This window comes from Hoplias malabaricus, chromosome Y (genome assembly GCF_029633855.1).
Source record: "Hoplias malabaricus isolate fHopMal1 chromosome Y, fHopMal1.hap1, whole genome shotgun sequence".
NCBI classification, from domain to species: Eukaryota; Metazoa; Chordata; class Actinopteri; order Characiformes; family Erythrinidae; genus Hoplias; species Hoplias malabaricus.
In genome coordinates, this window is record NC_089820.1 from 3536121 (window position 1) to 3562286 (window position 26166).

General features: G+C 38.6%; 1 protein-coding gene across 1 annotated transcript in view; it reads left to right on the top strand.

Annotated features, from left to right (window-relative positions):
• The window catches only part of LOC136678114 (protein phosphatase Slingshot homolog 1-like), a 69828-nt gene that overhangs the window by 3832 nt on the left and 39830 nt on the right, over positions 1-26166 (top strand). Inside the window, exon 2 of the mRNA XM_066655972.1 lies at positions 1478-1515. Coding sequence (XP_066512069.1) covers positions 1478-1515 — 38 coding nt within the window. The remainder of the gene's footprint in view (positions 1-1477; positions 1516-26166) is intronic.

Consider the following 26166-nt stretch of genomic DNA (forward strand, 5'->3'; position numbering starts at 1 on the left):
GCTGAGACACTTCCCTTCAGGCCTTTGCCCTTAGTTGGCTCACCTGCCTTTCCTATTGTTCTCTGCGTCTGACAGTAACCTAATCACCAGAGTCTCTCATCCTACATACAGTGAGGAACTATTTTTCAAGTGGTTATTGTTGTGATGAAACCAAATTTGTACAACAGGTTTTTCAGCATCTTAAGATATAGAACATATATGTCTGAAAAGCCAGCCAGAATAATGGGAAAGCAATGTAAAATTTCACCAAAACCTTTCACCTCTTGATATTAATATATGTAGGTCTAAGGGGGCCATTGGGGATTCTTCAGGATCTTATCTGATGTAGGGCTAGGCAATAATTCAATATCAATATAAAAAAACTGACCACCCATAACATTATGACCACCTCCCACCTCCCATTGATCCTCCTATACAAGAGCGCCTTGTAGTTTTATAATTACAGACTATAGTCCATTTGCTGCTCTGTGAACCACTGTGTCCACTCACACTCCTCTCTGTTAGACACACCTTCGTCATTGGTCCACCTCGTAGATGTAAATTCAGAGACAGAATCTCATCTGTTGCTGCACAGTTTGTGTTTGTCGTCCTCTAGTCCTTCATGGGTGGACAGAGGATGCCATCCACAGGACACAGCTGTTGGCTGGATACTTTTGGTTGGCGGATTATTTTCAGTCCAGCAGTGACACTGAGGGCTTTAAAAACACCAGCAGCACTGCTGTGTCTGATCCACTCTACACCAGCACAACACACACTAACACACCACCACCACGTCAGTGTCACTGCAGCGCTGAGAATGATCTCCTGACCATTGAAGGGTGAAAGGGGCAAACAAAATATGCAAAGCAGCAGCTGGGCTCTAGTTTGTATTTGTAGAACTACAAAGTGCTCCTGTATGGTCAGTAGAGCTGAGAGGATGGACAGTGAGTGGAAACAAGGAGGTGTTCAAACTGTTATGGTTGATTAGTATTGCAATATAAAATGTTTCAATAACACTGATATGGTTTTTAATCACATTTTCAGTATTTCAGTATACATTATTTACAGCTATATACATCAGTCACTGACTTGTTCATTATAGGGCACTTTCGTCAGTTTATTGACCTCACCTTTAAAGTTAGTTTAAAAATATTAGTATTAATAAAGTCAATAGGTTTATGTTTCATGGTGATTTCATGTTTCTTGTTTGGTGTTGGCAGTTTTTCTGTGTCTTTTATGTTGTTTATATCGATATCAGAATTATATCATTTTGACAAAAATGTAAAAATATATTGTGATATAAATTTTGGCCGTATCGTCCAGCCCTAGTGTGATGTGATCTGTTTTGTAAGGTGTTTTTAATGCCTGAATGTTTCTTTAACGTGCAGAACGGTGGCTTGTGTGACAGCCTACTATTTCAGACCTCTGTCTGGGGTTTTTATGTAGTGGATGATCTGGCAGCCCTTTTAACTTCTTTCTTTCTGGTTTTTTTTTTCAGGACTTTGGCAGTGATGATGAAAGGCGGCTAAATCAAAGGTAAGAATTCTGCTGAATGTGTGTCTGTGGCTGCGTATGTTAGTGTGTGGAAAAGGGAGAGCCAGTGTCCTTTCGCGAGTACGCACCAAGCCTTGGTAACAGATGATTAAGAAACCCATCTGAGCTGTGTTTGGTGGAGCCTTCACCTCAGCCGGCACTTAAGAGGCTGTTGTCTGCATTGCTGCTGTATTGTAACGGGTAATCAAGGAGACTTTGTCTCCAATGGGTTGATCACTACCCTGCGCACTCTCAGCAAGCCATTATTTTGAGATGCACACAGACTTTTAATGTGGTCAGGTCTCAGAGGTCACACAAGTTCAGAATTGAGAGGTGCTTTTAATGCTTGTCTTTTTACCAGCTGCTACATTTTGCCTTGTCAATGTCATGCAGGGTGACTCAGCATTTTTGAATAGAGCTGTATGAAATATTTAAGTCCTGGCACTGTGAGGATGCTAGAATAAACATGACAGGTTATGTTTTGGGGCAGAATGCATCTCAAAATTACTCTTAAACTAGGCCTTGGGTCCTCGGGGAGCGATACAGTCAGCAGTGGTAAAAGTGCTTTCACATTCCAAATGTGGGGCAAGAGTCCGACAGCAATAAAATGTGTAGGTGAAATGTTTTTAACCATATTTACTGATGTAGTTTTGTAAATACTAGGTCAGTATTGAGTATTCATCTCAGAGATGTACACAGCACTGAGTCGAGACGGTCAGCTGAGACACAAAACAGGCTTGACCTTGACCAGACCAGTGACCACTGGAAATCAATAGTCTTAATTTGTTGTGATATTTAAGCAAGCCATATTTATAAAATTATACAACTTATTTTGAAGGCAATGCCAACGACTCTGCATCTTTTAAGGTGGAATGGTATGAGTAAGAAACAGACAGTAGCTTGGACATGGCTGAGGTTGAAATTTTCTGTAAACTTTTATTCAGTGTTTCAAGTTACCACAGAAACTCGTTTGTAACACACGCTGTTTAGTTTTGTAGCAGTTTCGTGCTGTGTTTACTTTCATGCAATTTGCGGTCTCTGGGATTTGGAGACATTTCCACCTTAAGTAATCTGTCACAGTAGAAAAAAACAAGCAGAAATGGAGCAACATTCTTAACCCTTTATGTTTTTGAACGTTCAGAAGTAGTGCCACAATCCAAACACCTCCAGATGCCTTTTCATGGTTGTGGTTCAGCCAGCGATGTACTGCACCATTTTGGACCGAGACCCTTTGTTTTTTTTCCCCATTTACAGAGCCTAGGTAGTGTACAAACACCGGATTTTTTTCCAGCGTGCCAACCAAACAGAGAAGTAGCAAATGGTGAAGAAGTTTTTATATGTCCCTTCCCTTTATGACTGCCAATAACTACTCAACATTACTAATTTGGCCCTTGAGTGGACAGACTTGCCTGTAATGACTTTGTCATGTTTTTCCAACTATTTGCTGTGCATATTTCTCCTTTAACATCAGCAGTACAGTTATTTCTGAGGGTGGGATGTCAAATTCAATCCACCAGTCACTTCCTGTGTTACATGACCTCTGCAGCTCTGGAGACTGACCTGTAGAATCCTCTGCAGACTTCCGCTTCCTCTGACCCCTAATCCTCTCTGTTGTCCATAGACTTAGCAGTGTAATAGCTACAAAGGAGACAGCACTAATAGTCACAGACTCACTGCTTGATGTGCAGCAACGCTTTTAGAAAACTAATCTGGACTTTTCTAGATGGCACATGTAGTTGTGTTACCTGGCTGAGCTTAACTGCTGCCTGATGTTAGTCTACTGCTGAATGTTAGTTGTAATGTTATGGACAAGGCTGAGCAACAAATAAGCATTTAATCCTATGAAAATGTTTTAAATAAGTGTGAATAACATGGAGAATTTATTGTGCCTAAAGTAGTAACTCTATTTACACCGTGAAGGTAAATTTAAAGCAGTAAATCTATATGAGAAATAAATGTATATACCAAATATGGTAGCCCATTTAATGCAAATTTTTAAGGAAATTCTTCAAAGCATTAAAGGGAATATCTATGATTGTGGTTAAACACAGCTGTCTCGTTGTTTTCATTCAGAAGCTAAGCATCTTTTAATGTGGAACAATTTGTTTGAGAGGGAAAAAAGAGTGTTGTTTGTATGTGGCTGAAATGTAAGTAATCCGAAATTGTAAAACTAAGTCAATACTTTCTCTCCGTTGTCTAAAAGTACTCCAGATGCTTCTGCCATAGAGAGACAGACAGACAGGCGTCCGTCCGTCCGTCTGTTTGTTTGTTTTTAAATCAGACTAGTTTCCAGAATGCAGACAGGCTGGAGATCTAGCAAATGGTGAGGAAACATCTCCTGAATTTTATAAAAAGTTTTTTTTATTATTACAATTATGAACATCACTTTTAAGTGCTTAATAATAACTTAGAACCTTTTTATTGATGCTGTTCTCAGATTTTACCAGTTATATTTACAAACTTTATAATTTTCTATAGTCAAAACCTAAATAAATGTACATGCACAGATCAACCTTAATATTACGACCTCGTCCACACTCGCTGCACATTCTCTGAGTCCCTGATCATACAGGAGCACTTTGTAGTTCTACAATTACAGACCAGTCCATATGTTGTCCTGAATACTTTATTTTCACTCTCTCACCCTGTTTTTCAATGGTCCGGCCCACCACAGCAGGTATAATTTGGCTGGAGGATCATTTTGCAGTGACTGCATTGCTGCAGTGACACTGACGTAGTGGTGGTGTGTTATTGTGTGTTGTGCTGGTACAAGTGGATCAGACAATGCAGTGCTGCTGAAGCTTTTAAAGCCCTCAGTGTCACTGGTGGACTGAGAATAGTCAGTCTAGCCAAAAGCGTCCTGTGTTCACTGATGAAGGACTAGATAATTGTTTAAAATTTCCCACTTTGAAAACTACATTCTGTCCATGTAATAGCACCACTGCAGGGCTGCATGAGTTAATTTAAGCCGTTTTGTGATTGCAGCCCTTATTTGTGGAAAGCCATTTTGTGTGATAATGATATTAATAGAATGTTTCATGTAAAAGATAATAATCAAGCTAATTTAAGACTGCTGCGTGATAATTACATAAATCATACTATTTGGACCACAATGATTCTCAATAAATAGATGACAGCTTATTATAAAGAGGATTTTCCCCCTGTCTTTTTATTCTTCTCTAGTGTCCTGTTTAGCACAGAAGGTGTTTTTGACCTAAATAAGTTCATGTGGAAAGTAAAGGAACAATTGTTCTCTCTGGGAACACTACACACCCACTTTCTCTCTCTCTCTCTCTCTCTCTCTCTCTCTCTCTCTCTCTCTCTCTCTCTCTCTCTTATTTATATATATATATAATGACAGATTCAGAAATCAGTGCTTTTTAAATTATTCTCAAAACCAGGATGCGGGAAAAGAGGTCAGATATTTTTAGCATGAAGCCAACAGTGTCTGCCTCTGATGTGTTATTTATAGTGCTTATTATACTTTTTATATAGTTTTTAGTTTTTACTTTTTCTTAGCTTAAAACTTGTGTTGTTACTGTTTTGTGTAAACCCAGCTCTACTGTATGTTGTGATACTTAGCTGTTTACCTCCTGGTGATACTGCTCTATGATATAGAATCTGTTTTACTTGTAATTGCACTGTAAATAAAGAAAGGTTTTTGATATCAAATGGAACAGTTCCCCATTTTGTTGATCAGTCAAGACAAGTTTGGTGTCTGAAGTTTAGTTCTTTAGCAAGCTGTGGAAGATTTATCCATTTCTCAGAGCTCCAGAATAATCACTTTGTCATTGGAATTGGGATGCAAACTATGTTTCAGTTAATTAATTTGCCTTGTCAAGCCAAATTACTGTTTATCGAAATCTTATTATTATTTTTTTTGTTTTTAATGCTGCTACTCTTAGGGTTTTCAAGTTACAACCACAAAATTTCACAGGATTATAGGACCAAAATCACTTTGTTTGTGTTTTTTGGAGCGATCCGACTTCAGAATTTCAGAATATGAGCTTCCAAAATGGGAATTTTTTTCCATAGGAATGCACTGAGCCAAACTGCAAAATTTTCGTACAATTATCATACAAAATCCCCCCATTGAAATGCGTTATGGAATGTTCAGATGATGATGTGACAGTGAGCACCTCCCACCAGGGAGAGAATGCGTATGGCTCCCTTCCTCTCCTTCAGTCCTGCAGTACTGTCAGTACATGGAAGAGCTCAGGGGCCATCCAGCCCTTAGTCAGTGCATTTAGCAGGTAATTTAAGGTGGATAGGACATAATAGGTCCTGTGAATATAAAGTGGAATTAGTTTTAAGGTACCAGACTAAGTATAATTGCAGTCTTTTAAAGGTGGCAATTTATTTATGTGAAAGTTTAAAAATAAAATGGCTGTATTTTTAAGGTGGTGTAGTTTTTAAGGTGGTCATTTAATTAAGAATATTATGTTTTAATGCAGAATGTTAAGGTGGTAGTCTAAAAATATATTGCCAGCCCTTTAAAGGTTTTAAAGATTATATGAAGTGTTTTTTTATTTAAAGTGGAAGCCTAAATTATTTTTTAAATGTGGCATTTAAAATATCTTGGCAGTATTTTCATGGTTTTGAGGTTTATTTAAAAAGGGTAATTTATTTAATATGGAAGAGTAAATAAAATGATCACTTTTGAGTTGACATTTTTATTAAGCTGGTAGTATTTTAAAGGTAGCATTGGATTGATTGTTCTACAAATGTAACCTCATAGCTATTAAGCATATAAGCTAACTTTGTAATGATGTTAGCGATATGTGGCAAGCCAAATTCAAAGTTTGTCCATGAACATTCCCCCCTCACATTTTAAACTACAATTCAAAAGAAGAAAAAATTGTGTTGTTTTTTCCAGAAAACAAGAAATTTACAAACAAGCCTCAAAAAATAAATGTAAATAAAAAAAATATTTTGTTTTGTGTTCCTCCTACTACAGCTTTGACAGAAACTCCTGTGAGTTTCTGCTCTGAAGCAAGTGTGAACTTTAATTTTTGTTGTGAAGTTTTGGTGGACTCACTGATCTTGCACGATTGTCAGGGCTTCCATTTTCTATTGGAGAGAGATTAGTTTCAAAATAATTTACAAATGCGTAAATGTTAACCCACAAATTAAACACAAGTCACATATGTGTTTCACTATTCACAAATTAATACATCCCAATCTGTGTCTCACAGACTGCAATTTGTACAAACACAGTCACATTCATAAATACATGTTTTTGTTTTTCATAGATATATCACAATTTTATGTGAAATTAAACACATTTGTTTAAATTTACATTGCAAATATTTGTAAAGTTGAAGTCTCGAATTTAAAATTTATTTGTAAAATGTAGAATCTGCGTTTGTGAATCAAGTCACTCATGTGTTTTTCGTGACGTGCGTTTGCAATAGGTAGTAAATTTAAACAAATGTATTTATTTTCGCATAAAATTGAGATATATCTATGAAAAACAAAAACATGTATTTATGAATGTGACTGTGTTTGTACAAATTGCAGACTGTGAGACACAGATTGGGATGTATTCATTTGTGAACAGTGAAACACATGTGACTTGTGTTTAATTTGTGGATTAACATTTACGCATTTGTAAAGTATTTTGAGACTAATCTCTCTCCATAATGGAAACTCCACGCAGATCGAGCTTTGAACCCAAGACCCCAGCGCTGAGAGGCGAACATGCTAACCACCAAGCAAGCTTGAAATTATTAAATATAAGAATAATATTTAATAATATACAGGATTACTGTATAAGATACGGAATAAACTAATATATTTAATAATAAACTTTATAAAACTTTAAATATTTACTAATAATGATTCATTAAAATATTTAGTGGCATTAATGCAGAAGTAATAGTAAGTTATGTTACTTATTTACATGAATGACCATCATGTTTACTAATTTATTAACAATGGATTAAGTAGCAGTTAGTTTACAGTTAATGAATAATTAAGATATAAACTAACCTATTAATTACCAGTTCACTTAATTTCCAATGCCTAGTAAATCAATCAATTACTAAGTATCAGTTAATGCTTAGTAACAGGTAATGAAGAGTTAACTATTGAGTAAATAATGGGAAATGAATCATTATTCGTTTTATAATTAAGTGAACATTAGTGTAAAGTGTTACATGAAATTCAAAAGGTGTTTCCTCGCTTGCTAGATCTCCAGATCTCCAAACAGATCTCCAGTCTGTTTGCGTGCTTGAAACTGGTCTAATGTGTTTTTATGAAGCCAAAGTGTGTAGATTAGTAAAAAGACCCATTGGTTTTGTCCGTTATGCTTCTCTCTCTCTCTCTCTCTCTCTCTTTCTCTCTCTCTCTCTCTCTCTCTCTCTCCCTACTCATGGCAGAGGCATCTGGATTATTTTTAGACAATAGAGAGAACTCCAAACGTTAAAAGCCATGAACTGGGATGTAGATATTGCTAGTGACTGCTCCATAGGTGGGTAATATTGACTTATTTTTGCTGTTACATATCACCTCCATTCGGGAGATGCCTAAATGCATTACCAAAAGTGCTATAAAACTAAACAACTTGAATTACAATGAGTTTCTGTGGTAATTCAAACAGTGAATTAAAATAATAATTAAATAATTGATGATAACTTCCAATATAATTGTATACTTTAGATTTTCATTTTACACTTTAGTAGTGAAATCAGAGGTAGAGTCATTTGTTATAACCTTGAATCCAGTTTATAATCTGGTCGTTTGCCCCCCTTTTCCTGATGTAAATGCCTCTGTTCTCCTGGGAATGTTTTAGAATACATGTTGGAACATTGCTGTTAGTATCTGTGGCACTCACCCATGAGAACATTGGTTCTGAAGTTGGATGGTCCGTGTAACACAGTTCCACAGCCCAGTTAGGCCCTCTAGGCTATGCTTGTTATTGGGTATGGTGACCTTATGTAATGATATTTTCTTGCTTTATCTTCCAGTCGATGTGTTTTTGTTTTATTCAGCTCCTTGCCCCTCATTTACTCTATGGTGCACCTGTGAGTGGTTAGTTATTAAACTGACCAATGATTCTCAGGTGCTTGTTTTGTAGCCTTTTGTGTTTAAGTCCATTGTCTCAGATCTGTACTTTTAGCTTATGTGCAGCTGCTCCTAAGTGTCCCATGCTGTTAGCTACTGTTCTGTGGAGATTATACAAGCTGTACATGCACAGATGAACCCCAGATTTACATTTACTCCCTTCATGGTCATGTTAATAAATTGTGTTAAGAATTGAATTCTCTTAATTTTATATTATATTCCTGTGTGCTTGCAGAAATGTGAGATAGCCATGATGAGTTCAGGCCTGTCCTGTGCTGATCTCATCTATCCCTGAAGTAACAGCCGTCTATTACGCAACAAAAAAAAAAAATTCTTGTAAAAATGTTTGAACCCTCACAAATTCCATTACACTTGCATAACACTGACCTGCTTGATATGTGCCTGAAATGACAGGTGGAAAAATGAGATTACTGTACCACATGGTGCAGATTGCTCCATAGATTCTTAATGAGCACATATGGAAAAGACTTTATGTGAAAAGGTCCAGAGCTTGTATTGATAAATCACCTCAGATCCCAGATTAGGACTGATATCACCAAACCCAGGGTAGATGTCTAGCTCCAGACTGGTATCTATCCTCAATTTAGATACAGCCAACAAGCAGAAAGATTAATTGCAATTTGAAAGATTACAGTTTTCAAACTGTAAGAGCTGTAGTATTTATTACCTACAGCCTACATCTTTAACAATGGTGTCTTAAGTTAAAAGTTGGGAAATTGTAACGCAGTGCAACAGAGAATGTGAACTATCTAGAGATATATAATAAGCCTAATCAATGTCTAGCACACTCATGTGTGCTGTGGTATAACCTCCTCCCCCCAAAAAACACATGGTCTTTAATTTCTAGAAAATAATCACACGCTAAATCACGTTTTTGCACTACTACACTGTTAACCCATTCATATTTTATAATTTTTATTTTTAAAAGTATTTGTGTAAACCACTTTGAGCTGCATTTATGTATGTTAGGTGCTATAGCAATAAAAATGTATTATTATTACTATTAATATTATTTTTATGATACAAGCCTTGGTGATACTTAGTACTGTCATCACTGAAACTCATTAGGTACAAAGTCTCTCTCGAATCTTAGGCTTCTCATAATTTGCCTTGTGGAGAAATAATATTTATATCCTTTTTTTCCCTAAAACGTAATGAACAATAAATGGAAAAAATAATTAATTAATTAATTAATTCGTTCATTCATTCATTATCTGTAACCACTTATCCAGTTCAGGGTCGCGGTGGGTCCTTTCAAAATGGCCTTAAATGATATAGCATATTGAATTAAAATAAACAAACTCATATTGTTTGCAACCCATTAGTCTTCACAGTGCAAACCAAAGTTCTGCTCTGACCAATTAGAGTTTTGCGACGTGAGCTGTTAGCATCTTGACCAATCACTGTTGCAGATAATCAGGTTCGGTGGTGTTTTGATATAATAGTAGTCAAACTATTATACATGCTAGTTTTTTGTAAGTCACTTTTACATTTTGTATGGATTGTAGAGCCTTAATCCTGCAGAGTTCGGTTGAATAATATTTCATTTTGTAGGCCTTTACACGTCCCCCAGTGCTGTCTCTAGATTTCAAAGTGCAACTTTGCTGCATTCCTAGGCACTGCTGCCTCTCTGTCCTCCTGGCCCAGTGTAACTGTTCTCAACTGTTCGGCTCAGATTTCGCCGCCCCCGACACAACCCGTCTTTCAGACGGAACAAAGCAATTGCTATTGTGTGCTTCTTGACCCTCCATTGCTTTTGTTTTGTAAGAATGCTTGGCCTCCCACTCCATTTTGCTATGGTCAAGGATCAGCATCACCCCATTCAAATCTTTGCTAAAGGATCAGAAAGCGATATTAGATCAGCACAAAATAGACATTTTCTTCTAACTCTGCCTCCTACAACTGTTCTCTTTCACTCGCTCTGCATTCCAGTACAGTAGAAGTTATCAAACCTTCAAAGAGGGAGAAACAGGCAGCTTTTGATAAGGACAGAGTGAGAGAGGCCAACATAAACACATTCATGGAAGGCTTTTTGCATGAACACTTTTGTAATCTTTGCAGAATTTCACACTAAATATTGTGCACCTCAAGTAGAAGTGTTTGTTAGGTATTAAGAGTTGGTGCTCACACAGGGAAGTTAGTTTTGGTGTGGGGAATCATTAAACTTTATAAACACAAATATTCATCTGGCTGGGTGTAATGCATAGAATTCATTTTTGCTGTTTTTTAGTTTGTAGTATTGTCCAAAACTTATTTCCTTGTGACCAGCCATGTACAGAAGTTTGGTTGCACCAGGTCAGATTGCTTGATTTGTTGCATATTGTCATCTTACAACTACTGTTTGTTTTTTTTAATATAATATTAAAAAAATATATATATATATATATTAATTCATTCATTATCTGTAACCGCTTATCCAATTCAGGGTCGCGGTGGGTCCAGAGCCTACCCGGAATCATTGGGCGCAAGGCGGGAATACACCCTGGAGGGGGCGCCAGTCCTTCACAGGGCAACACAGACACACACACATTCACTCACACCTACGGACACTTTTTTTGAGTCGCCAATCCACCTACCAACGTGTGTTTTTGGACTGTGAGAGGAAACCGGAGCACCCGGAGGAAACAAACGCGGACACGGGGAGAAAACACCAACTCCTCACAGACAGTCACCCGGAGGAAACCCACACGGACACGGGGAGAAAACACCAACTCCTCACAGACAGTCACCCGGAGGAAACCCACACGGACACGGGGAGAACACACCAACTCCTCACAGACAGTCACCCGGAGCGGGAATCGAACCCACTGAGTAATATCACTGAGCACTTGCCCTAGTATCAGGAGAGGGTGAAGATTTTGGCTTGCAGGTCAGGAGCAGGAATCGAACCCACTACCTCCAGGTCCCTGGAGCTGTGTGACTGTGACACTACCTGCTGCGCCACTGTGCCGCCATATATATATTAAAAACGTAATATCACTGAGCAATTGCCCTAGTATCAGGAGAGGGTGAAGATTTTGACTTGCAGGTCAGTTGCAGGTACTAGGCACAAAAGGGTCTTAAAAAAAAGAATATATATATATATTAAAAGAAAAAAGAGTAGAGTCAGTTTATATTCTGAGATGAGCTGATAAGACGAAACATTTTGGATTTCGGTTCAAAAACTAGTTAAAAGAACACAAACTTTGGTTTGGTATTTTTGCTCCTTGGCTCCCCCTACACTTTCAGAATGTAATTCACTTTTGCAGAACTGTTCTGAAATCAATGGGAAATGAGGCAAAATTGATTCAAAGTGACTATTCAAAAGGCTAGGAGTCAGGCCTTGTAGGTAGGATGGTCTCCCCTATTCTCTCTGCTCACGGTGCCAGCTAGCATGGGTGTCTCTAAGCTGATGTGATTGACCTGGATAGTTTGCATTCTTCCCTGGTGTGATAAATTTTTCAGTGGCTTTGTGTTAGCAGCAATTCAAATATAAGTGGTAGGTTCGCTTTACATGTCTCAGAAGTTTTCCCACAAGCTAGCTTTATAAGGCTGTACATTTCCACAATACTGAAAATAGCATATTTCATACTTATACTGTTACTTTCTTCCCGAGATAATTGTACGTGCTTTTTCTCCACAGTGGCATCAGTCATATTGCTACATCTGTGATCCAGCCGGGTAATTTCTGCATGTAGAGACAGCCGCAGGAGCAGCCAAGCACAGCTATCTGTGTTTTTGTTTGGGTTCGCTCTCCTATCAGAGAACACGTGCGAGGAATTTCGGAATTTGGCTAGAACGCATTAAGTGCAGCAGTTGCATAATTACACAGAAATAAATTGGATTGAATTTGGGAGGAGCTCATGCTTCTGTGTGGTACTGGCAATATCTTTTGTTTTGGCCTGTTTTATTTAGACAAGCTTTGTTTCTGAATGGACAGAAAACCCCACACAAATGTGACACTCGAGGACACCTGGTCATCTAATAGCAGAAAACAGGCATTGTTCTGGGGTCCTCTTGGTCGATTCAGTGAAGCAGTCTCCTTCTTTGCCTATTAACTGTGTCTGCCCTGTGGACAATATGGAATAAGGCTAGTTATGAGCATGACTCAGCTTTTCCAGTCTGTTAAACAGAACGCTCATAACTTAATGTATAATTAGGGTAGGTGGATATACGGTTATTTCTGCATGAGTTGAATGAGAGAATGTTTCCAGTTTTTTAACCTCACCCCTATGTGCTGCACTTGAATCGTACCCTCCATAACCGCAAAATATTATTTCCCTGTACTGAGGAAAAGAATCCAAAATGAACTGAAAACTGCTTTACAATTAAGGCAACTGGGCAGGTGTTGAATCGTAACTGATAAGGTGTACAAATAGAATTTAAAGCATTTAAAATTCAAAGACAATTGAATTAAAAAAAAAAGACAATTGTCATTTTATTAAAAAAAAATAAATAAATAGATAAAAAATGTAAAATGTTAATACACTACATTCATGCTCATTCATTCATTCATCGTCTGTAACCGCTTATCCAGTTCAGGGAGTCCGGAGCCTACCTGGAATCATTGGGTTCAAGGTGGGAACACACACTGGAGGGGGCACCAGTCTTTCGCAGCGTGACACACACACACACACATATATTTACTCACACCTACGGACACTTTTGAGTCGAGAATCCAACGAGTTCTACCAATGTTTGTTTTTGGGCTGTGGGAGGAAACCCGGAGCACCCGGAGGAAACCCACGCAGACACGAGGAGAACACACCAAACTCCTCACAGACAGTCACCCGGAGAAAACCCACGCAGACACAGGGAGAACACACCAAACTCCTCACAGACAGTCACCCGGAGGAAACCCACGCAGACACGAGGAGAACACACCAAACTCCTCACAGACAGTCACCCGGAGGAAATCCACGCAGACACAGAGAGAACACACCACACTCCTCACAGACTGTGAGTGACTTGAACCCACAACCTCCAGGTCCCAGGAGCTGTGTGAAAGTGACACTACATGCTACACCACCGTGCCGCCCCACATTCATAATCACTAATATTAAAACCACATATTTAAATAATTTCAACCAAAACTCTCAATTAGTTTTGGATACAATACTATCCCCATGAACAGAACATACATGATGAATAAATTCTTCTCGCATGCAATTTTAAAACTACAAAATCTTTACAAAACGTTTTGTATTTTTATTTATTTATTTATTTATTTTTATAAAATGACAGTTGTATTTTCTAATACCATTCAACAGTTACCACAAAATGACAAAAGAGCAGGAGAATGGTTACACAACAAACACTTTAAAACTCATTTGTACGCCTAACATATCAGAATTACAGTTGTGATACTCCAGCTGTAAAGGTCTTACCCTTGCATGACCATCATAGGGGGAAGAAAATCTCTGTGTCAATTGGGCAGCCTTTGACTTATTGCTGGTGGACAGCAACTTCATAACTTTCTTATCCAACATAAGCTATGCTTAAGCTGTAGAACACAAGAAGGTGTTACCACATGTTCTGTGATTCAGCTGCAGGTCATCTTATCTCAGCCATGATGTTATTTGCAGGAATAAACAACTTTGAGTATTCATTTGCTTTTATACAACAGTGAAATAAAGGGCAAAAAAAGCAAAGAAGTCTCATACATCGTTTCAAACATGCTTTAATGTTGCCATTTACTGGAGCAGCAGTAAAAAGGTATTATTGGACACTTTTTTTCCACCTTGAATAGCTAGGCCTGAGCATTAAGAAGTTTCAGGAAAATAGTTTATTACTAGGATAGTTTACATAGAGATGGCTATGAAAATATGCTCTCTGGTTTGAGTGTTTTATTTTCTGTATTTGTTTGAATGTGTCTTATATCTTACATCTTGATGTAATGCCATTCTTCTGTATACGAAAAAAAAACAACCCTTTTTTGATATCATTCATATAGGTCATGATTTTTTAAATACGTTTAGGTCCATTGTCATCACAGATGCCTTTGCTAATGCAGCTAATGACCAAAAGAACAGCACGATACTGGTGTGCTTACTTAAAAAAGCAAACTTCAGACCACAACCATGCCTTGGCTAATTAGTTATGTTTTACACAACATGATCTGAAGTTATTAAAAGTATGAAGGTGTTTTGTGTTGAGGCTGCTTGTACATCCACTGCTTTCACAAAAGCTTGTGACTGGGCTGGCAATGTACAGCTGTAGATTTAGCCTTTTTTTTTTTCTTTTCTTCAATCTTTCACCATCTTTCATTCCTCCATCCCTCCATCAGTGCGAGTCAGTGACAGAATATACACGTTATGTAACATTGGTCCATGGAGGTTGAAGGGACTTTCTTTGTTACTGCTGCTGGTGCTGAAGTAAGTGTGTGTGTGTGGATGTTGCAGAAGAATAAAGCTTCTCTGTGTTGTAGCACTGTGTGTGTGTGTGTGTGTGTGTGAGAGAGATAGAGTGTGTGCTTATTTTTGTACATTTTCAGGACAGTCCCAATATAATACTCTTGAGCATTTTGCAAAAAAAAAAGAAAATTTCCACAACATTTTTGTAGGGAATAGTGAATTTCAGTTTTGGGTTAGATCTAGAGTTCCATTAAGAAATTTTGTAGAAACCTCTTCTAAAGAGTGATATAGACAGTTTCATGTTATAACTATTGCTGACACAGGTGTTCAGTTGCGAATATAGATCTTGTCAAATCTCCATAGGAAAGCAGGAAATTTAGTGGAACCCTTTGGAGCAGCTGAATAACCGCCAGGCCCGGTGCTGAGTGTTGACTAGATAGCTAAAAGATTGGACTGTGGGGTGAAGGAGCACCATTCAGTGTTTATGAATACTGTTACTTTTCTTGGTCATGCAGGTAGCAGCTGCTGTTTTTGATGTATGCATATATCCGTGTATAGGCTCAATATGTATGACTCCATATCCCGACTGTGTATAAAAACAAACCCCTTTATGAGTGTGGATATGCTGACTGGATTAAGCCAGACGCACACACACCTGTGTGTACAGCTCAGCCAGTGTGCAGGTGGCATCTCGACCCAGGACACCTGTCGGCATTTCCTGAGGTCTGCTTGGAGCATTGCAATTGGATGCAGTCCTCATGGTAATGCTGAGTCACATGGCCTGAGCTGGAGGGTGTTTTGTATGTACTGTGAATCAGCGTTACAGCAGTAGAGCCAGCCAGGGCTAATCTGGAAACACACACGCTCATGTAACATATGGCCAAGAGAAATGAAGATTCTGTTGTTGTCTCCTTTAAGCAATATTGATGTTTTGGGTTTATTATAATGGCATGTTTTATTAATTACAGCAACCTTAGGAATCAGGAAAACTGAAGTGATTGTGTGCCATATTTAAAGGCTGAAGGTTGGTGTTTCCTCTGTTCCAAAGGTAGACTAATATGGCTAAAAATTGTTTCCACTTTCTGCTGGTTTCACAAGTGGTGGCCAGCAGGTAATCCTCGCACTAGACTTTGCGCAGGTTTTATGCCAGATGCCCTACGTGGCACAACTCCACCCTTTTACCCAGGCTTGCAACTGGTAGCAGGAGCAAACAAGCACAAGCCAACCGCAATGTGGCTAAGTAAAGGGACCATATACACACCTGTGCAAAATGGAAGGGCCATGCCTAAAGGGTTATATATTTTGCAAGAATTAAACAGATACATAAAGTTACTTAGCATGGGATTCTTTTCTCTCTTATTATGAATCAAGGAGCCATGTTATGGAAATAAATATGTTTTTCAGTGCATTAGCCTTTTTATTTGTGTATCTGGAGCTCCAACCCACAAACGAGGAAATGAGGAATTTTTTATTTTTTTTATTGAAAAGTACATGCAATGTGCAAGAAAATAAGAATTGTCCCACGTCCTTGCCAGTTTGTGAGGGTCCAAAGATGAGGTTAATCTGAGTAAAACAGACACACAGAGCATAGAGAAGTAAGAGTACTGATCAAATGTATAGAAGAGGAAAATCACTTAAAACCAGAGCTTCTGCTCCTTGCACCTCACTCCTGGGCTCTTGCACATGAACTGAGCTGAGACTCATTGTCATTTAAAGGAACGGGTGCTGAAACCAGTCGTTCTGAACGGGGCTGTTTTGACAGGGAGAGAGTGCTGCTGTGTTGTTTGATTTTGACCAAATATAGCAGATTTTCATTAAGACCTCAGAACTTTGTTTACTTGTGGAAAAGGGGCATTCTATCTTGTTTAATATTGAGGTTCTGCAGACACCTTCACAGAAAAAAAGATCCAGTATTGTTCCAACATTTCTTTGGAAATTAAGAGTATTAACTGGAAATGCAACTTTTATTTTTCTCAAAAAGCTTTAGATATTGGAACATAGATGAGTTTAGCCGAATAAACATTAGTGAGATCAGTACTAGGCTTGTCACAGTAAATACATTCTTTTCATACTATGGCGTTAAAATACGGCTAAAGGTTTTGAGAACCACAGTGGGCGTGGTTTATCTCCAGTAGCCAGTGGCTGACTAGATCCTGCCCTCCCGCTAAAACAGGGCCTGGACTCATAAGTGAGAAGCTTTTTGAACAGAAAGTGAGGCAGAGGAAAACAAAATTGAGAGGGTTTTGGAACTGAAAGCGATGCTGAGAGAAGTGTAACCAAGAAGAAGCCCAATGAAACGTGCAAATACCAAATAAATACAGCAATATTCTGTACACAACCATGTATTTAAATTTCTCAATATTATTAACAGTTCTCTCCTTTTTGAAATGTAATTTCTCAGTTATGGATTCTGCTTTTGGAGAAGTTAACTCAGTGCTCCAACACTTGCAAATATTCTAGCACCAGTGCTGCCTGCTGAAAAGAGTTTAGATACCACTCCGACTCTCAGAACACAAAAGCTGTGCAGTCATGGATGAAGGGCAGGACGCTGAACTGTATTGAACACGCTGACCATATACTGTGAAAAGTAATGTGTTTTGTAGCTGCTGCTCAGCATTTAAATGTGCTGCAGGTAGAAGGGCAGGGCACACAAAGCAGGACCCTTTGTGTCTTTAGTTTGGAGTCGTGGCTATTCATTAATTTATGACTTAAGAGCAGCTTCCAGTGGGAAAAAGTGCTCTCTGAAAGCAAACTGTGATACGTGAATGCGTCTGTGTCCCTGAGCTTCACGTTTTAAAACATTGCTGGTTACCACTTTAGAAGAAGACTACACTTATAAAGGTTTAGAAATGATTTTACAGTCTGTTTTAGGATAGTTGTTAATTAGGTTGTAAACACTTCAAACATTAATAATCATATGTAAAAAAGTGGTACCTATTGTTTTATTACATTTTTTTAAGTGATAGCTTAGGTCAGCATATTAACACTGAGGATATTGACGTTTACGTTCTGTATTTTTGTCCTTCTTTCCTCTGTCTATTTTCTCTGTCTTCCTCTTCCTCTCTTTGTCCTCTCTCTCTCTCTCTCTCTCTCTCTCTGTCTCTCTCTGTCCATTCCCCATTCCTGTATTTCTTTTCCCGCTCTGCTTTGCCTCAGTACAGTCTTATCAGCTTTAAGAGCCCCCCGCCCCTCAGTTCCCCTCTTTAATCTGTTTGTGAGTGCTTGCAAGTGATAGAGTAAGAAAGAGAGAAATAGAGAAAGAGGGGATGAGTGCTTAGCTTCATCTTGTCTACGGCTGGACCCTCTTGCCCACAGCTAGATACTGAAGCAGAGTGGGCAGAGCTGGAGAGCTTCCTTCCTGTCCTGTGTCCTGGGATTGTCGTGACTTCTCCGAGCCTGGTGGGGGAAGCCCTTCTCTGCCTTTAGGCCCTAATAAGATTTAGCCGGAGCTCTGCCAGTTCATCCTATAGCCATAGGCATCCCATGCGAGACAGAGAGGGTGGACAGGCAGCAGCTGTGCTCCGGTCAGTCCAAATAGCTAGCCAGAGAATATCCTGTTGCTTCCAGTGAGGGGATTTTTTTTAGGTCTTGTTTTGCTGTTTGCTATTGGGGACTAAATACTGGAAATACTGGAGCGTGCTTGATTTTTTATTTTTTTCCCCCCTGTCATCCATCAATGCCATCTTGGACAATAACAAGCCAGTACCGACAGACTTAGACCTTGAGGACAAAAAGTTTGGAAGCTTCTTGATTTTCTTCTTATCAGACAAAGGAGAATAGCAGAGAAGAGAAAGCCACTCCTGTGAAGACTGGCCCTACTTTACGCCATATTGTACTATTTGTTATAGGGGTCCGAGCAGGGCAGGAACGCTTTCTTCTGTTATCCATCATCCTGTTGGTCTCTTTTAATTGTCAAAGCAGTTCAGGGTCTGCCAGAAGGAGGTACAAGGGTGGTTCTTTTATCAAAGAAGAGAAGAAGAGCAGCGCTTCTTGAGTTTTTTGTTTTGTAATAATGGACCAAGCAACAAAAGTGTTGCAAACTTCTTGTTATGTCCTCCATTCTGTTCTTTATCATTTGTAGAAAAACAGACGGCATCAGTGGGGAAAAAGAAGGGCATTTTGTCAAGGAAGACAAGAACAAGCGAGTGTCAAGATTGGTGTTCCTTTTGAGTTGTATTTTGCTGCAAATAATAGGGGTCCAGGCACTATAGGTCAAACCAGAACAACAGAACTATAAGTGAGAAGGGCTGGGATTTGATTTATTTTTATTTTTCACTTTTAATATATTTCCTTTTTTTTAAATTATTTTTTTAATTACATAAGCTGTTTGTTTTGGACCATAGAAGGTGAAATGGAGAGATTTTATATTCTCTCTCTCCCTCTCTCTCTCTCTCTCTCTCGCTCTCTCTCATTTTTCCATATACTCTTTTCCAGTCTCTCTCGGCCTGCCGTTAATCCAGCTCTGTTAAAAGCCAGGTAGTCTCTCTATTTGGGCAGCTTTCTCTGAAAAAAATAGACCCAGATTGTATTTGAGAACCCTGTTGGAGTTGTATTTTTTATTTATTTATTTATTTTTTTCTCCTCAAAGACAAAAGAAGATACAGACCTACACACACACACACACACACCGCCTCAGCCTGCCTCAGGCTCAGGGGCGGAGATCTTGCCAGTCACTCAAGAGCACAGAGTTGGGAAAGCCGGTTTGTCGTTCTCTCTTTCACTCTGTCTACCTCCACTCTCTTGTGAGGGAACACAGAGCAGAGAGAGGGAGAGAGAGAGAGAGAGAGAGAGAGAGGAAGCAAATGACAGGGCAAGCAAGAGAGGGAGGAGTAGCAACACATTCCCAGCCCACCAGGAACTTGCTCAAACAGAAAGAGGCTCATTCTGCTGGGGTCTAGCCACTGTGTACGTTCTCTCGTGTGCTGCATTTTGGGACGGGGCGACTGCTGGTTCTGGCTGGAGGCAAGGCAGCGCTCCCTGTTCCCAAGCAGGATGCACCTGGTGCTGGACACCCGTCCACAGGCCGTGCTCACCATGTTGCCGTACTTCGTGGAGAACGCAGTGCTCACACAGAATGAGATCTACCGCATGTGAGTGTGAACCTAAGGCTTAGGTTTTGATGTAAATGAATAGAAAAATTTTTTTTTTTGGTGTGTTTTTGAAACTTAAATTCTTGGACAGTTCTGAAGTCCTGTTGGTTATAGGCACTAAGAATGAGAAATTATGAGAAAGGGAGAAAGTCTAAAAGGTGGCATTGGTATAGAGATATACTTGCAAGGCGTATGGATACAGATATGTATTTTACATAGAGATTCACAGAGCATTGTCTCTAAAGGGACTAAAAATGTAGCAGTGGAATCCTAACATGCATTCAGACTGTTGTATTGTACGGCTGTATTTAGAGAGAATTTATGTGGAGAAACATTTGAAAGACCTACAGATTTACACTACATGGTCAAACGTTTGGCCATCTGCTCATTAAATGTGTGTACTGAAATGAAGGATATCAATAAGACGTCTGTCCACCTTTCCTGTGGTAACAGTTTCTGCTTTTTAAGATACTAGACTAGATATTAGAACTTTTGTTTGTGTGGATTTTATGGCAATAGCAGTGAGGTCACATACGGGATCCCAAACACAACTTCCACTCTTCTCAGAGATTGTGCTCGTTTACTTCAGAGAATGTAGTTCCATTGCTATGCAGCCTAACGCTGGGGGGCTTTATACCCTTCTAACCAAGGACCTTACGTTGATGTGCAGCTTCTCTACAGAGTCACATTTCATTTCATGCTTTTCTACCCTTCAGAACCGGGCATCTGTGTAACATTTGGAATTGTAGTGTAGTTATTAGGGGTGGGAATCACAGGGCATGTCACGATATGATATTATCACGATAATTGCCCACGATAACAGTGATATTACGATACTGTGAATTTACAAGACAAATCTCTATCCACTCAATGTACATTTTAGTACATAGCTAAGCTTGCTCTTTTCTCTTTAACATACACTGTGGTAACGTTAAATGTTTTCTCAACAATTAGTTCAGGATGATGACGGACAAGGTGTCTTTGCATATAAGTTGTGTTGCCTTTATTTTAGTTGTCTGTACTTTATTTTAACAAGACAGTTCTTGCAAATCTCATAGTATTTGTTTATTTCGTTTATCCCTTCTGTGTTGTGAAAGCCAAAGTGGGCTCAAACTTTTGACTTGAAAAAGGATGGTGTTTGATTTTTTTTCCCGCCATTTCTCCACTGAGAATTTCTTTTTCTTCTCCGCAGGTTTACCATATTTATTTGATTAGCGCCAACACATGGAGTATTGAAGCAGTGACTTTATGAAGTCTTGGGGAGTGTAGAGCACCTACGTTTCAGTAAAAATATTGGTATTTGATGCCACTTATCGGTAACGTATTGCAAACGTTAACTATATGATATACGGCTGTATCGATATTTTGTATATTTATACATTTATATTCAGAAGGTACCAGGCTGAAGATATCGATTTTACCAATGCTATAGGATTAATTGAAAGGAACATTACATTGTTTAATGTGCTCCTGTAATTATGTGCATGTGGCATGTGAATGGTTTTCCAATCAGAATAAGCATAATGTGAAATTGATTACAGTATTGCGTGCTGAACAGGCTCTGTTTGCTATTCTTCCTGTCATTTTTCAGACTCTGGTCATGAAACTTTAATATTACAGAGCAGCTTAGGCAGTGCTGAGGTCCCTGAATACTTGCATGGCATATGACTACTGCTCAAAAGTTTGGAATAACTGTTACAGTTTGTTGAATGGATTTGCATAACATTTTTAATTAATGATGATGCTATTTTGCAGTAATTTGTAGGAAGCGGTAAAAATTGATGAACACACACACACACAAAAAAAATAATAAATAAAAAAATGCTAAGCTTTTCGTATGTATGATTATACTGATTAATGGTGGCACTGATAGATTTCTAAACAAAATAAATTTAATTTGGATGCCAAACACATCTTAATTGATTGACTGCATTTTAATGACCAAGCTGTTTTAACCAGTGCATCAATATATTGTTACAGTTAAGCCATTCTGCATGGATCAGCCTTGTAGATGAGGTACACCAAACTACGTGCATGTCAGCAGTTCATTCAGACATATTTGTTTAAAACCTCTCTTGAGGATAGAGTTTGGGACCAAGCCTTTCTTTGTGAAAGATCTCTATTGATGTCAAGCTGTGCAGGTCATTGTTATTGGTTATTGTGAATACACCTTGCTCTTTGCCACATTAGAAATCTCTCATTGTTAAAAATGACAATGTCTGTGCTACTTTGATTACGTTGTTTTTTTCAGGGATGGTTTAATCTGTTGAATTATGAAACCAGAAGTGGAGTATTTTAAACCTGATGTCAATATACTGTTTGCTTAAAGGGCTGTGGCTTTAATATGACCTATATAAGTTAGCAAACTCTATTATACTGCAGATTATTATTTATTTACTTCCTGTTTACTTATTATTTATTTACTTCCTTTTTTTTTCTGAAGTCCAGGGTATTAATAAGTAGATATTCCACCTTTGCAGCAGGAACAGCCTCTACTCCTCATGGAAATTTTGCTGTAAGCATCAGAATGTTTAACTGTGTGGATTTGATTGCCACAAAAACATAGGTTAAGTCAAGTATGGATGCTGCCAGACTAGTTGTAAATCACAAACACCACTTTTTATCGGAGGAGTACATATTGTTGGTGTGTAGTGTCGCTGTCCGGTGAAAAACATGTATCTCCATATTTGAGGAGATATTTTGTTTTTTACTTAATCATTGGAACACAACAGTTGGCCTTCACACTGTGTGAAAAATTCATGATGAATGCACCAGTAGAATTGTTCCAAAATTACTTGGAATAATTATTTTTTACATAGATACATAGTTTTTCTATCTCCTGTAAAATTACCAATTTGGAGTTGTATATGTTTCATCGGATTTGTGACGATTATCTAATGCCACTGAGGCAGTGGGTGCATCCTAATGTAGCTCATTAAAAGAAGTATCTACAATGTTTGGGCATAGTGTCTGAATTTTAGGGCTGTGCCATATTGTATCTTTCGCAATAATATTGTCATAAGTTTTAAAACTATATAAAAAAAACCGATATTGTGATGAAAGTGATATTCTGACTTGTTTACGTAATGACATTAAGCATGTTATTCATAATATGGTGTACATTTTTTACATGAGTCGTTTAGGCACAGTGAAGTACGGTGTAAGGTGGCTCTGAGTTGGAGGAATTAGCTCCAAAAAAGGAGAGTGACATCAGTAGTGTGGAGGTGGTTTGGTTACAAAATATGAGATGTACCTTAAACCGTTGTATTATGTTAGAAATGACAAACACATATTATTAATATATTAAATATATTTAATATTAATATAACATTTATGTTGTTGCAGTAGTCTGTTCTTGAATGAAACAAAAATATTTTTCAGTGTTTTGTCATATAAGAATATCGTTATTGCCAAAACACCCTGAAATATTGTGATATTATTTCGGTGCCATATTGCCCACCCCTAATGAACATAAATGTGGCATCCATTTTTAAGGGGAATAAATTGCAGTTTTGTCATAAAATTGTTATAAAATTGCTCCTTACTAATTTTTAACAAACTAACTTGGCACTGTGCTGCGCTGTGAATTTGACACCCTCTTGGAGAAAACAGGAAGAGAATAAATGAAGCCATGACTGCAATCTGTTTCTTGCACAGGATCAAGTAAGAAGTGTCCAAGTGCTGTGGTAGGCATCCACCAGTAAGTATTTAAGAAAATAGGGACAAGCTGTTATGCAATAGCATCAGCTCCTAGCTGCTTTATTATAATGCCTAAGATGAAGTTGATGTAGGCCTGGTTTGAACTGGAGAAATGGCTTAGCGTGCAGTGTTTATCCTTTGGGGTTTTGTTTTGCTGAGCTGTCATGGAAGGCGGGGAAGTGCCTGACAGTAAGCCATTGGTGCGTAAGCGGGTTACGATCATTAGCACAGCATTGCTTTTGAAAATTATAATGCCAAATGTCATCTGTCAGAATACATAGGGCTGAGTGACAGGTCGTTCCATTTCTAATTAGCACATGAATTTGCTGGAATACTTCAGTAAAGCCTTTGTACTTGGGTTATGAATGCAACTCAGGTATTCCTCAAGACTGTTAGGGCTGAGTGCACGTTTGAGTGTACACACATACATACACACATGCTTGAGGCTCTTGTTTGCTGCGATAGGGAGTATATTTTTAGCCAGCTGTAGTTTGCGGGGTTTGTGATAGCAGGTTCCCTGAGGCTGCTGGCTGTAGAGAACACTTGGTTGAGTTTGCCCCAGTATGACAAGCTTGTTCTCTGATTTATTATGCCATCAAACCTGGTTTATATGAGACATTACACTGTGCTGGTTCTGGCTCTTTGGTGTCTCTGTTTTTTATAATATATATATTTTTTTGTATTTTGTACTGAGTCTGCAAACCCGACTGCAAATCCAACAAAATTTTGTCCTAACCTTACTTTATGCTGACACAATTCTCAGCGACAATTCCAATTCCATCTAATTGTAGCACAATAAAATTCTGTCTGCACCCAACTGTAATCCAAGAAAATTCTGTCTCATCCCAAAAACATATGTAAAAGAAGAGTCAACAAAGGCCTAGACCTTTCTTACAGATGACCGATCTAATCTGGAGGACTTGCTGCAAATTCTGCTTGTTTTACGTAATTAACGTAGTCAGTAGGTCTTCTAAGGTTTGAACCAACTCAAGCATTCATGAAAACAACAATGCACACCCCTTGCCTGAGGAAAAATATCTTTCCAAGCGTTCACCGTGATGCACATTCTGAATGGTGATTATTTGTTTACTCGTTTACTTTATGATGTTTGTTTTCTTATTTAGAATATGAGCATTTTTTTATTCTTCAGGACCCAAATATATTTTATGACACCTTTGCTAATTTCTGAACTTTTTCTGGGTTTTGGGCTCATTTTACCAAGTTAGCTAGGATGCCTCCAGGCCACTGGAGAGCCGAACACATTTGAGAAGTCCTGCCCAACTCAGAATCAGCTGACAGTCGTCCGCACTGGGTACTGCTTATGATGTGATGAACTGAGTAGTTGGGTCATCCTGCACACTCAAAGAGAAGCCCCTCTTTCGACCAAATGACGTCTGGTTCTTAAACTGGTTCCCTTCTGCATTCTTGGAAGCTTGGTGTTCTCCAGGACATAAATGGATAGAGTAAGCACAGAGTCATGGTTTATCCATTGTTTACAGCAGGGTCTGTGCAGCGTTGTATATGACATGTGTAAGTGATTCAGGGTCCTGGGGTTGTGGGTTCAATCCCTGCTCCGGGTGACTGTCTGTGAGGAGTTTGGTGTGTTCTCCCTGTGTCTGTGTGGGTTTCTTCCCACATCGGTATGTGGATTGGCTACTCAAAATTGTCCATAATTGTGAGTGTGTATAAAAATGTGCATGTGCTCGCTTCACTAAGGTAGATGAAGTGCATTCATTGTACAGTGACAATTAATTGCACACGACTCTTGAATTGAGTTTGGGCCCAAAGAGCTCAGCAGTGTTTCTGCATAGAATTAATGTATGGCTTTTTCTTCGAGAAATAAAGTGTCAGGTTGTATTTCCTGAAGCGATAGCCAGCTGTATGAAATGACAGTGGTTTCTAATGTACTCCACTGCCCAAGTGACTATATTTATCAAGTTTACATTGCTGGTTTAACTTGCAGAGTGTTCAGTGGTGTTTGGACTTGCCCTACACTAGATTTCCAGAATCTTTTCACAATATTATGTATGATATATATAATAGGGATGGCTGGATGCATATTTGTCATACCCTCAGTTCGCTGAGCCTAATATCTGTGAGCACAATGTCAAGTGAAGTGTTTTTCTGAGTGTTTGCACTGTGCTTGGCTGCGCCGTTCAGTTCAGCACAGCCTGAAAGGGCACAAACAACACGTCTGAGAACAAAGACCAACAACTGGCACTGGAGGAACAGAAAAGTTTGAAAATAAGAGAAATAAAAAAGGTTCTGCACTGTTTAGAAACATATAGGCTTAGAAAAGTGAGCTATGGGTAAACTTCACAGCACAGACCTTGTTCATGCAAACTCAAATCACACACACTTAAAGTCAAGCAAAAGTCTTTAGAGTGTTTTGTCAGATTTTAACTTCTCTCTCTTTTAAGCCCAAATGGACCCTAAACTCACAGGGG